At 41.7% G+C, this 14,660-nt stretch overlaps 1 protein-coding gene across 2 annotated transcripts in view; it reads right to left on the bottom strand.

Moving 5' to 3' along the window:
- LOC308106823 (serine/threonine-protein kinase BRSK2-like) overlaps positions 1-14,660 on the bottom strand; it is a gene marked incomplete at its 3' end in the record, with an annotated part of 153,766 nt that overhangs the window by 72,832 nt on the left and 66,274 nt on the right. For both annotated transcript variants that reach the window (XM_080458796.1, XM_080458795.1), the window contains exon 2: positions 10,685-10,779. In XM_080458796.1, coding sequence (XP_080314922.1) covers positions 10,685-10,779 — 95 coding nt within the window. The remainder of the gene's footprint in view (positions 1-10,684; positions 10,780-14,660) is intronic.

Raw genomic sequence — 14,660 nt, 5'->3', positions numbered from 1 at the left:
CACCACATCTCCTCACTTTCCTCATGCTGTTCCTGCATTTTCACGCCCTCCACCACAAAGTGCTCTCTCCGGATGAGGCTCCACACATGAAGCAAAGTATTGTTTGACACTGGAAAATAAATAGCTACAACTGTGATTAATTGGAGAGTTTAAAGAGCATCAAAACAAGTGAAAAAAACAAATGTTGAGATGGTGTGCTGGGGACCGCTGGATTTCAATTATAGCGGAGATGGAACATTGAAGTCTTGGGTGGCTGGTCCTGATTCGCTTTGATAGCGTGCAATTTGATTTCTGCACGTCGACTCAACCATCCATCTTCTGTATCTACGTCTTCCTATTGAGATCAATGTCTCCATTTCAACACAACTAAAAAGTTCTGATAAAGTACGAAGTTGTCATTGGAAACATAAACCAATGCTGACAAAGCCTCAAAAAACATTTAAGGATGTTGGGGGGTTTTCTCGCAGGCTAATTGCAGACGCTTGTGACGTCTGTTTAATTCAGAGGTTAGTTAATCCACAAATGCAGGTGCGCTGAGTGACGGCAGGTTTTAGTTGTCACAGAATGTTTTCACAAATGTCCCACTTTTCCAGCGTTAATTCCATCTTCCCAGTTAATCCCACCATTTGGGCCAGAGTTGTGCATCACCACCCACTCACAAATCCCACAAAAACAAAAGTACTTTTTTCAGGTGCAATCAGGTCATAGCATGGAAAACATTCCCAAAATGTTGATTTCCACAGTGTGTGGTAATCTACTGTTAATCTTCTGAAAACTCACATGAAGGTGCACCAGCTAAAAGGCTAACTATAGAAGAGTGCGTTATTTGTCACATATACAATGAATGTACAGCAAAACTTGCACTTAACCGATCGCAAGGGAGCAGTGGGCAGTTATTGGGAGCCTTTCGGGGTTTTATGCCTCGCTCAGGGACCCACAGCGGTCGAATATGTAAACCTCCAATCACAAGCTCACTTCTCTAAAATCTAGGCCACCACTCCTCATAACGTACGTATCAGAAGAGGGATTCAAACCCCCAGTTCGAATCCCACTTCCGACACAAAAACTTCCCATGTGAGTGGATGTATGAACCCGTTCTAAACTGCAGCTGCTTCATTCTAGATGATGAGTCCTTGACGGAGCTGAGGCCGGCCCCGCTCTGTTAGCAGCTGAGGATCCTCCACCCGTGGTTCCTCTAACAAGAGTCTCCATTAGCGGCATGGAGGCGCTGCTGTAAACGCCACGGTTGATATGTGGATGCCAGGCGGGGTGACGCTGCAGCTTGTGTAAAGTGCTGATCTTTGAGGTGGTGCTATAATGTCAGCCTCCGTATCTCTGCAAGCGTGCACGCACACACGCGCACACACACACACACACACTAAATCCATATGCAGGTGACAGTTATAGAAGGCGTGTCGGTGTATATACCGGCACACAATCACATGCTCGGATAATAACGTGCATGTTAGCACATGCCAAAGACAGAGTCCACAGAGGAAACATGGAGGAGACAAGTTAATGGTGATAACGTAAGTGCGAGGAGACATCTAGCAGCTCAGGGGGGTTTCAGGGAATTCAACTGACAGTCAGCAGGGTTTAGTTAGTCTACTGTCTTAGGCTACGTTCACGCCACAGATCTTGATGCCCTATTCTGATTTTTTTGCTTGGATCTGATTTTTCTTTTTCGTGATCATTTTAAACGCGACCTGCCGTGTGAACGTGATCGGGTCGGATGTTTTCGGGGCCCCAGAGCACAGAAGATGACGTGAAGTCACGCCAGATCACGCTATTTACGCCTGGCACACCGGTCAGTACGAGGGTTGCCAGATGTGACTCACTGTTTCCAGCCAAAACAAGGTACAACCCACACACCTCAATTAAAACCAGCACAAATCTCAGCCTGTGTCGGAATCATGTTAAAACCGTAAAACTGTTATATGTGTGATGAAGAACACGCCATAAACATACAAATGCATGAAATAAACAAAGTTAAAAGGTAAGAGAGTTTGACTCCCCAGTCGGGGGATACAGTATATATCTGGTAATGCGGCTCTGAATTTTCAAGTGGTTGTTAAATAGGGTTAGGGTCCTACCTACATTGCTGTCATTATTACACTAACCACTAGAGGGCACTATAAATCTGACATTTTTCTGCCATATGTGCAGCTGGGCTTACGTTTTGTGGTATTCTGCCACAAATATATTATTTTCATATTTTGACTTCTACATTTAAACGGACTCTCCAGCTGGTCAATCATCTATACAGCTTTTCAGAGAGCACTAACAAGCACAAAAGGAGCTACACAAATTAAGCGTGACTGCCTGGCAAACTGAAAACCAATACTCAAAATAAAAAAGACTTAAGATGAGACGTTTCAGGACCAGAGCTTGATAATTACTGTGATAGGGAGTAGAATAAAGTAAGTGACTGAGAACTGAAGAGCCATCTCCTGAGTCAAAGTCACCACTAGCTGTCTTCCCCTCTGCTTCTGACAGGCAGAAATTATGATTCACATGGCCAATAGAGGATTTGTTGAATAAATATACACAGTTTTAAGTAATTGCAGTCTCAAGAGTCACCTTTTCCTATTCAAATACATCAGAAATGTGCAAAAATACAAGTGTTTACCACAGGAAAAGTCTTGAGTATGAACTGTATCTCTGAAGAATAAAGATCTAAGAAGAAAACAACATGTATTTATATGGAAATGTTTCGGGGTTTTCTATGAGAGGTTCCACATGTAACAATGGACGAGGGAAATGTAAATGTGTCTTGTATCGGGAACAAAGGGGACATTCAAATGCAAAAGAAAAAAAAAAAACCTCGCCGGATTATATCTGATGCTTTGCAAAGTTTGGGAAGAAAAAAGCAGCAGAGACGAGGAAAAAAATGAACCTGCAGCATTTTGGGAAATGTCAAGCAAAATGGGACAAAATGGGGGTTTCTTTGAAAATATCAGGCATAACCATCTTCTCTTTTATTTTATTGAGATTTACACTAATCAGCCATAATATCAAGACCACCTGTTGAGTTGTGTGTCTTTTTGCTGCCAAAGCAGCTCTGGTGGAATAAAGAATGTACTCTTCTAGAACACCTCTGACACCGTTGTCCAGCCACCACAATTTAGTTTTTGTCAAACCTGTCTAAATTCTTCAGGTGTCAGTTTACTCTGTTTATAACACATCTATTTTGAGGACAAACCGTTCACTTGTTGCCAAATACATCCCACTGAATAACAAGTGCCATAAAAAAAAACCAACTAAATAATCACTGTTATTCACTCCACCCGTCAGTGGTCATAATGTAATGGCTGACTGGTTTGATTTTTTTCTTTTCTTTTTTTTTTTTTTTAGTTGTCTGGGTTCATTGTGTAAGAACACAACAGACAACACACCTCAAGCCAATAGCCGCGTGTTGCCATGACAACAGGGCCCGGGCTTCTTTCTAAAATAAAACCGAGGCGGGAAAAGATTAAGAGCGAGAGCTGCTGGGGCACCCGGCGCCCCCCTCCTCCCACGCTCCCCCGCCCCACCAGACACACAGCGGAGGAAACGGCTGGCACTGAAAGAAACCACGTCAGCAACAGAGCACAGAGGGGGAAGAAAAAATAAAAAAATAAATCAGCCGAGGACCAGATTCTGCTTTCAATGGAAGCACAGGAAGCTGAAAGTGAGAAACTTGTCACACACCAGTGTCTTGTTCCGTCAGGTCAGTTCTGATGAACGCTTCCGGAATTTGATGACACAAAGACGCTTTGTTGCCACAGCAGAGGAATTATATCCCCGGTCATTTATCCAAACACAAGCTTTCTTAGAACGACGGGAAGTGGAGACGTGTACGCTCTACTCAGCTCAATAAAATAAGACTCAATTCCGACCTTCACCACAGAAAACACAAAGGACGATCTCCAGAACATTTGTTCGGTTTTTATCCAAGCATACATTTCATGTCCGTCCATCATCCTACTCCTGTTGACAGAGAGCGAGAGCTGATCCCCGCAAACAACAAACAAAGGCACGGTGCAGTCTGGGGCAAGTCGGCAGTCCATCACAGGACAAAAACAAAACGACAGACAGTCACCGATAAGGAATATTTTGACTTGAAGAGTAGATTATAGTGCTTTGACATTGAGGGGAGTCATAAACTCTGATCTGAATAACAACAGATTATTCTGGTAGCTGTTGTCTATATAAATTGTGTTTGCTGAAGCCATGGCAGAGATACCATAGGTTAGACTAACCCTAACCTCATCTGTGGGTTAGGGTTAGTCTTCTCTCACAGTCACGCACCAATTCAGGGGTACCAAACGACCTCGAACCCATGTTTTTGTAAAGAAACCGGAGAACACGCACAAGAAGAACATGCAACCTCCCCTCAAAAAGGCCAAGTCTGAAACCATGGCGCTCTGTTCTGACTCTCGCCATCGTACAGGTGATAATAGGAGGAACAAATATACTCCAAACAGACGTCCAGTCACCATCTACAAACCTACAGAAGACAAACTCATTCTTTAAGCTGATGGGTGTTTTAAAAATCGACTTGCTCCCGAGTCATTTACTTCACGTGATCACATTGTTGGTGGAAATGGTGAAAACAGGTTGAGCACTGTAGACATGAAACATGATGGAGTGCAGCTCTCTGACCTGCTGCCGTTCCCTCACTGTTGTGAAGATCCTCTTTAAGACATCTCGCCAGGATTCATTGAACGTTAGTGCACTCGACATCCAACCTCGGTGTCACATCAGTGTTAACAGCCAATTAGCTGCCAGCATCAAGTGAAAAGAGAGGCAGTCAGACGCGGGGGGGGGGGGGGTGGGGGGGTGGTGTGGGTGGGTGGGGGGGTGGTGTGGGTGGGTGGGGGGGTCGGCCTCTGTCTCTCTGCTCATTAGGATGAAAGGAAGGTTCTTATCAGGAGCAAGCAAAGACCAAGAGAACTCACACAGCAACATGGCCTCCACTGACATGTATGAAACCACACATGATGGGGGGGAGAGAGAGCCGAGGTGTGACGCACAGAGGTTTTTTCTTTTTTTAATCTGAAATTTTGCTCCTGCGGATTGTTACCACAGGTCCAGTCTTCCTGTAACACCTCCAGTGACTCACACTGGAGGTGTGGCTGCGTCAAGAAAGCAGCTGTAACGAGCCTGTCTTTTCAAAAATTCTCTTCATGACAGTAATCTGTCCAGAGAGAGCGAGAGAGAGAGAGAGAGAGAGAGAGAGAGAGAGAGAGAGAGAGAGAGAGAGAGAGAGAGAGAGAGAGAGAGAGAGAGAGAGAGAGAGAGAGAGAGAGAGAGAGAGAGAGAGAGAGAGAGAGAGAGCATAATAAGGTAAAATATTGGAATGCAGGTTCTCAAATCAATACTTCCATACTTAATATGTCTTTTATTTTACATGTTATGAAACGCAAGAACAAAGACAGAGAAGAGAAATTGACTGAATTGTCCCAGGGTTTTCTTTAAAAACTAACGTGTCTATTTTAGTCGGCGATAGCTCCCTGCTATGCCACCATCGCCGGGGGGGGGGGGGGGGGGGGGTAAAGACCCCTTCAAAAAGGTACGATAACAGCAGGCGTCCAGCGCCGACTCAAACTTTCTAAATGTCAAGGCTGCTGAAAAATAAGGCCGTGTGGCACTTCAAGGGCCGGCGCGGCAGCAGGTAAAGCCCAGCATTGTGAGGCAGGGCTCCGTCTGGATGTTTGCTGGTGTTGCTTTAACGGAGAGCACAAGAAATCCGTTCTCTGTTGATGTGAATACTTCAGTGGTGGTTAAACATCGTCCAGATATACCTGGCGCTGGTTGGGAATAATTGATCTATGCAATTTTTACAACCTCACTGCTTTGCCCAGTTTTCATGTGGCGACACTTTCCAAAGCAGCAGAAACCAACAGTATATCAGAAGGTGGTGCAGTCACGACATAACATCTGTATGTTTGGTTGAATCTACTTGAAATGGCCGTTAGGTCGTTTAAACAAATACAAAACTGACACAGCAGAAAGCTCCAGAAAAAGCATGACCTTCAATTTAAACCCAACGACTTTGTGGAAAGAAATTAGACTGGCTCATTATTAGTAACCAACATAATGAGTCATTTAACTATAATAAAATCAGTTGGGAAGCTTAAAACTGACCGAAAAACACATACAATGCACAATTTATAGCTTTAAAATATCACTTGGATGGGATTAATTTATGAAAATCTGCATTATGTATGACTGTCAATAGTTCTCTGTATACCGTGTCTATTGTTTTATATTGTCAAAGCATCCTGTACAGACTGGGACTGAGCAGCAGCAATCGACATTTAGTCCTATATGATGTGACTCTCCTTTGTTGTTGTTGTTTGTTTGGCTAAATCGGGGAGAAATGTTGACGTTAATAACTATAGTCACTGAGTTAAGTTGAAAAGTGCTGATTTTACAGCAGAAATGTCAATTCAAAGGAGATTAATTGTAAATTACTTAATGAATCACATTTTGAGTTGTTTGTTATCATGTCAGAATTTTTTATTTTTTTTTATCACCTCTTATCTATGAAATAAACATTTGCTGATGTTTAATGGATCCTAAATACAATAAAGTTTCTATTACTTGATACCTTAACAAGGACCTCTTGACAATATTTACTGCTGTGAACAATGAAAAGTAATCTGCATGCATTTCTTTTTGTACAACACGAAACAAAAGCTTTGGAAATAAAAGCAAGATCCACATTTCACTGACAAATGTGCCGTTTGTAATTTCAGTGAATCAAACCCTTTGATTCTGGCACGCTAAATGGAACGAATGACCTCCTATGGAACAAAAAAGCATGAAATCCACTGACGGGGGAATATGAATCAACCTCATTGGAGGACGCTGCACTGTACATTGTGACTCATTCAGCCTCATCCACCGGTTTGCTGAAGGCGTGGGAGGCGTCTGGAGTGGTGACAGTAATAATAAGAGTGACAAAGAGCAGGAGTGCTGCCCGCCGTGCCAGTCCAAACACCTGCTTCTGCTCTGAACTGTGCTCGGCTGCATACGTGTGGGTGAAACGGTGACAGCTCAAATTGGGACCCGCACTGCATTCTGTTCTATTTCCTCCTCAGGTGGGTGTGAAAAATGAGCACAAATAACCGCTCTGGAAAGGAGCAGCGAGTCCGAGGGAGGAAACCCACAAAAATGAATTAGGAGGGAATATCAGGAAGGGATGCCGTGTTCAGTGTTGTTCGACTCAGAGATAAATAAAATATCGAAGAGGTACACAAAGTAAGAAATGGAAAAAAGAAAAAACAGAAGATGACCCGTTACTGTTGCTCTTGGTTTTGTTGAAGTCGTGACTCAACAAAACCAAATCTTCAAGATTTAATTCATTTCATTGGGAGATAATTTGTTGAAACTGAGGACTTGTAATTCACAGATTTCTGGAAGTGAACCAGTGTTTTCACGTTATAGGCAAAGCCGCACTGTGACGGACGCGCGGTAAGGTACAGCAAGGGATCATGGGAAATCAAAACCTTAAAGGAAGAAAACGTTTGGATGTTGCTCGAAGACAAACTCAGACTTTTACACTTGGAGCCAGGTCAACGTTTTTTTATACATTTCAAACCTTATCTCATTAAAACTCACCATTCAGTCAGCTTCAGCTCATTGACTGCAATTGAGATGTGGTAATTTCTTCTACCTTTTATTGAACTTCTATACAATATTCTGATTGTTTTCCATTGGTCATTCTCACATTCAGATTCCTCATCTGTCTTTGAGGTTATTTGGTGACTCTAAATGGTCCATACAAGTCAATGTGAGTGTGTGACTGTCTGTGTTTGTCCTGTGATGGACTGGTGTGTCGTCCAGTTTGTAACCTGCCTCCATTCAGGCGGTCGCATTTGGCTATTTAGCGTGTTTGGAGATCTACTGTGAAACACTGTGAGTGAAAAGAAAAGATTTAACATCACGAGCGTGAAAGTGTGTGTGCAGTGAGTCAGAGTCCAGGTCTGCCACTTAGAAGAACATTCAACTTTCACTGGAGGGACCATGTGTAAATGTCGATATGGAAATATGTTGTAACACCCACATGTGAACTGAATGTCCAGCGGTTTCGCTCGGCTGAGCAGAGGAGGGTTTTATTTTCTGAGTGTTTATAAATTATGAGTGAAAAATGTTCACTGGATAATTGAAATGTTGATTTACTAAAACTGAGTGATTGCAGAAGTTTCGACAACCTGTTCTCACACACACACACACACACACACACACACACACACACACACACACACACACACACACACACACACACACACACACACACACACACACACACACACACACACACACACACACACACACACACACACACACACACACATTCATTTTGGCTGTCCAACATTTGCCATCCTGCTGTCCTAAATGCTCACTAGACCAACAAAGGTGGATTAATCCACTGCTGAAAATAGTCCCCAACAAACTCCCAATCTTCTCCTTCTTGAAATTCCAGCTGTTGGTTCAAATCCTTTTTTTTTTTCTTTTTTTTTTTTAAAGTCAAATCTTCAGTGAAGAGAAAAAATAAAGTTTGTGGTGAAAGCAGCATGAAGGGGAGGAGGGATCAGAAAACACTGTGAGATGTACTGAAACATTTGTTTTGCTCTTTTCATGGGATTTGCAGTCAATAAAAGCAACAAAAACAAACACCTTCAGCTTTATCCTTTAAGAACTTGTTTGTCAAGCAACCCATCGAAAATAAGAAAATTTATCTCGGGTGGATTGTGCGTTGAATAAAAGATATGGAATAAAACCCAGAAGGAGAGTAAAGCGAGAACATCTAACTTTGGAAAGTTTGTCTATTCATATTTTTATAAATCAGAAATTATTCTTGGTCTCTCTTCTGACAGAATTAACTTACCTTCACTTTCAATGTAAATTACAGATTATCCTTTTCCTTATCCTCTCATTCCCTGTGAGGTAAAACCCTCCTTCATCCCCCAACTCCTTCATTTACGTCAGATTTTTATTTTTACAGGAACAGCACTGTGGTCGCCTTTTTACAAAAACAATCGATCAATTTCACTGTATTTCCAAAGTATAATCAAACACTGCATGTTTGATGATGTGCAGTAGCAGAGACTAATTGGAAAATGTATGAATGAGATGGAAATGAAAATGTGTGGTGGTGTAGTGGTTCGCACGCCCGCTCACAGTGAGAAAACCTCCAGTTTGATCCCAGGCCAGATTAAAGGCTTATCTGTGTTGAGATTACAAGTTCTCCCTGCATGCCTTTTTTGGTGTGGTTAAAAAAAATCTAATAAAATCCCCTAAAAAAACGGAATATATTCTATTTGAAATCTCAGTGTAAGCTATCATATCAGTTCTACACGTTATCTGTTTATTTTTTTCATTTTGTACGACCATAAATCAGATGACTATCACCTGCACTATATTGTATAATGGACGGGTTGCCACCTTCCCGTGGGCTCACCACCCGCAGGAAGGTTCTGAATCGGTGCAATGTGATCTGGGTGGCAGTGCTCAGACTGCCGCCCCCGCGAAACGGATAAGTGGGAGAAAAAGGATGGATGGATGACGAGGGGGAGGATTATGAAAGTTTAGTGAACTTCTACCTACTCTATTTGGGTATTAACTTTGTAGTCCTGTTCTTTTCTTTTGCAGCGTGTGTTTTGTTGATATGCTACTCAAACAAATAATAAATAAAAAGTTTCAAGTATAAAAACTGTAAAACAGAGCAAGAATTAACATACATTTTCTAAAAAGTCTTTATATCTATATTAGTTGAACACGTAACATATTTTCCTGCCAAACACGGCAGCAACTCCAGATATTCAGGCTTGTAGACGCGGTCAAGACCAGATGCTGAAGAAAAGTGATGTAAGTGTCTGATTAATTGGGAAACTGCTTGTTCGGAGGGATTTTCATGCACATTCATCTCCAGAGATTAAAAAAGTAAACAAAAAGAGAAAAAGAGAAAATATCCAGATATGGTCAGTTCTCTGGACTCAAATCATCCAATCATGGATGATTTGTTGCTAACGTGTAACGCTGAATCATCAATATGGATCAAAATCTGCGCAGAATGTTTGAAACAACTTGTAGAATCCATACCACCATGATGAAGACGGTTCTGGCGGGTTAATGGGGGTTCGAGATGCTGCCAGCAAGGTGTTTCTAATGTTTTGGCTCACTGGCGTTCTCAGGATCATCGCTGTATTGTCTCACCAATATGAGACAAAATGTGCTATAAAACATCAAAACTGATGCAGAGTGGGAATGCTCGTGTATCAGCAGCAGTGGTGGCCTGAAGGTGACTGAACCCAGCTTGTGTTTGCGGGTTCGAATCCCGCCGGTGACATGTTAATACTGTGGCTCCCTGAGCAATGAGTCCACCACCAGCTCTCCGGACCCTGCTCCTGGCATGTTTATATCAGCTTAACCAAGAGCAGGGCGGCTGCAATGTAAAGAAATAACTTCCCCAAGGGGATCAATAAAGCAAAGCATGTTTTATTTCTGCCTAAATAATCTAGAAAAAATGTTTTTTAAGAAGCCATAACAGCTCTCAGCTTTTCCTCTTCATGTTAACTGTATATTCAACAGTGCTTTACTGTATATTAAAGGAAAACGATCCTCAAATGACAAATCTGTTACAGTATTCTCTACGCGTACCGTATGAATATTAAAAAAGAAAGATCCGACTTACCTTCATGAGGACAGACTCGCTGAGCTTTTCTCTGTTCACAATCTTTATGGCGACTTTCTGACACGTGACACAGTGGACGCCCAGCTTCACGAGACCTGCAACGCGAAAATAACATCGAGTCAAGTCGCATCTTCAAAGTCAGTCCGAGTCACACTGAGGGAAAAAACTTTCACAATGTTCTCCTGCGAAAAAAAAAAAAAAAGTCTGAAATGGATGGAGGTTATCAAAAGAGCCGTGGACTTGAATTAATGGCATCACATTTGAAACAACCAGTCGTCCTCAGGGACGCCCCATCACTGCTGAGAAAAAAAAAAAAAAAAGAACGAAAAGGATTTGGACTCTTTAAATATCATCGAGCTGGAGGACTGCCGATAAAACAGATCCCAGCTTTTCAAGGTGAGACACGAATGAAGCCTGGTGTCCCTCCGGATCCACCACATGATGTATTATTTCAACGTGGAATTTTTCTTTTCACCTTGGACACAATAGAACTGTCTTTTTAGCATTTCTCTGAGTTTTAAGCTGCATTTTGCTCCATAGGGGAACAGAGCTGACTCACGTGTCTTTCATTACATAATGCTTTGTCATTATTGCACACAGGGTTATAGAATCCTGAGAACTCTTTCAGACAATAAAATGTACAATTCTTCAACTGTCTTTAACTCTTCTCAACCGACTTCATGATGAAATCTCTTCATATTCCCAGCTTTGTGCATCAGAAATAATCTTACATTCATACATTGAAATGATTTCAATGTATGTGTCAATGCTCGTCTCCACTATTTTCACAAAACAGCACTTTTACAAGGCATCATACACCACAAGCAGAAATGCACATGTGGAATGGACGACAGCAGCTTTCAGATTGAAATCAAACACGTCTTCTCGGGTTTTCAACCATTTTTGTAAAACGTTGGCTAAATTGCCATTAACTGCTAATGTCACAAATACACAAATTGAGCTTTTGTGTTTCTGTCAAGGAGGACTGAGCTTAATACGCTCTTCCTCCAGAAAACCGACGTGTCGTGAGATCTTAAGAGATCCTCAGCTGTTATCCATTACAACTTGATAAAAACCTTGAAGCGTGAATGAAACTAGTTTGCATAAGATAAAGTGAACGACTCCATAAGGGCTCTAGTGTTGTGAAACAAAGCTGAAGGGCAGCGTGTTTACTGGATCGTACAGACGTACAGCCGGTTTCACTCCTCCTCACTGGGAAACCCTCAGCTGCGTTGACTGATGGAGCAGGCGGATAAAAAAAAATTAAAAAAAAGTGAACGACTCCACATTCTGCAACTCCCAAGTCTCTTTTTCATTGTGTACTTGTGAGAGCTCGCCGGATGTGACTCTTGCGTTGTAACAGAAAATGTCAACTGGCGATGCCTTCATCTTATTACAGCCACAATGACTCCATTCATCTCTATCAAAGCTCCGACACCGGGGAGTATATCTTACTTTGTACTGAAGGTCTGCATGCGGCACTGGGAAATGCCACTGCGCATATGCACCTCTTCATTACCTCACGCTGCATATATATATATATATATATTTCACAGGAGATGAGCGTCTCGTTTTCTGAAAGGTGATTTCCCAGCGGGGACTCGCGTGGAAACAAGCCGAGCCATGAGCAGCGGGGGTGTCTGGACCAATATGGCAGCCTGGGGGCTCTTTTATGTCACCAGTTAGAAGTGAAATGGCATCCTGGGCGACATTGGCCCGGTGTTATTGATCTTGTTGTCAGAGACGCTCGAGGACGGCTACAACTGCCTGCCGTAACTCAGGGCTCGGAAAAGCTCTTTAAAGGCTGCTCTGCATGTACACATTCAAGCTTCCACGTTGCAGCGAGTGGCAGTGTGGAGGATGATCCACGGAGACGGGGGAGGCGGCTGAGCAGGACATCATAGAAAAGAGACAAAAGTGCCCGCAGCTTAAAAAGTAAATACTGTGTCACAGTCTACTTGCAGAGGCTTACCTATTGTTGCCGCCCTCTAAATAATCATCGCAACCAAAAGCTGCTCTTCCACTTGTGCTTGAAGGTGAAAGGAGTCATTTGTAAACCTGAACAATCCTTAACTCTCAAACAACTCGGAGGTATTTTGCTTCTATTAGCGTTCAGTTTAGCACTTTCCTGGTATCAGCTGTTCCAGCGACACAAACAAAGCAGCTGGGGACACCGGAGCAACAGATTTGGGCTGGTCATGCAAATTATATTAACAAACTATCTATATTATGTAGGATTGGAAGAGCCAGACAACAGCCTTGAAGGTTTATTGACAACATACTGTGCCATAACTCGATCCCCAGCAAATATTTAATATGTGAACGTCCCAATAAAAATATAGTTTTGACACAGTATAATGAAATACAGTAACTCTATACTCGCAATGTTCACAAAGACGTTCGAGGTAAAATTGAGCTTATTCCAGAAGGAATCGGCGACGGTAAAATGACTTTGTCTCAAGACAAAGAAACTTTCCACAAAGAAAAGAAAAATTTCATCAAAAGCAATATGTGATGAGCGGCTTCTGTAAATCGCGCCACCGAGGCCACGTTACACACAGATTATAGAGCAGTAATGTTTTCACAAAGCACACCTCTGAGATAAGAGAAAGGTATTTAAGGTGTATGTTACAGCTCCATGGGTCCACTGGGGGCAATGGGAGTGACTTATCTCCACTGAAAACACATTTGTGCTCTCATAATCTTCCGCACAGTTTTTCTTTTTCCTCATAATAACTCCTGTGATGCCTCCACGTGAGACTGTCTGTCTCTTTGGAAGGCATGATGTTTCTGAACCCGTGTAGCATGAAAACCGTAAAAGCACTTAATGTTTGACATTTTACGCAGTGCTTCTCAGTTATTACCGTCATCACAGAGCTTCACACAAAGCCCACAATTGATAATCTCTGACATTTTCACATCAAGAATCAGCTCATGTCTCACCACCGTTGAAATTCTATTTTGATATTCAGAAAATCCTGACATTAAAATTAAAAAGCAGATTTATTGAGGTCTGGACCTGGAAGGTTTTTTTTATTCTTTTCTGTGTGGAGTTTGTATGTTCTTCCTGTTTCTTTGTAGGTTTTCATCAGCGTAAACATTTAATATGACGCTGTAAAGCTTTGAATGTTTACGCTGATGAAAACCTACAAAGAAACAGGAAGAACATACAAAGCTTTACAGCGTCATATTAAATGTTTACGCTGATGAAAACATTTAATATGACGCTGTAAAGCTTTGAATGGTCTTGGGCTTAAATATATCTCAGATTTAGAGGTACAATATGAAACTTAAAGACGCCCTCAGGTCCTCAGAAATAATTTTTAAAAAGCAAACAAGGTGAAGCACAATGTTCCTGAACATTTCAGGAAAAGATCATTTTTCATTGTTTCCAATAACTTTTGCTTCTTCCATTCCCTTAATTTTAATAAAGCTTTTACTTCATTTATTCTCCCTTTTATGCATTTCCTCCTCGCTATTTTATTTGCTGTGTTTTAATGTATTTTTCCTCCTTACAGTCTTATTGAATGCTGTATGCTTTGTAAAACACTGAGTCACTCTGGATCTAAACGCTGCTGTCTGAATAAACGTGCCTTGCCTGAACGAACCTGTTAAACTTACTTATCTTCTTACTGAAGACTGACACTTTTGAAATGGGGAACCATTAAACTTGATTTTTTAAGGGAGCGTAACTCTTTAATTGAATTAGCTTAAGAACTTGAGCTGGAGTTTGAATCTCTGAATTAGAAGCTGGACTTTATCAATCCAGGTGTTTTTTTTTTTGTTAATTTCCAATGCCTACTCATCCACAATTGGTCTTCAATTCAGATAATTCACATTTTGTAGTGAACCTCTCATTCTCTTTGCTTATCTTCTATAATTTGTTGCCATGTGCCAAGTATTATTGTTGATAAATCATTGAATACACATGAGAAAAACAGTAATCAATAAAATAAAACAAAAATTTCACTCCAAT

The sequence above is a fragment of the Lipophrys pholis genome, assembly GCF_963383615.2.
Source record: "Lipophrys pholis genome assembly, chromosome: 2".
In the NCBI taxonomy this organism is placed as follows: domain Eukaryota; kingdom Metazoa; phylum Chordata; class Actinopteri; order Blenniiformes; family Blenniidae; genus Lipophrys; species Lipophrys pholis.
This window is presented reverse-complemented; position numbering and strand designations above follow the sequence as displayed.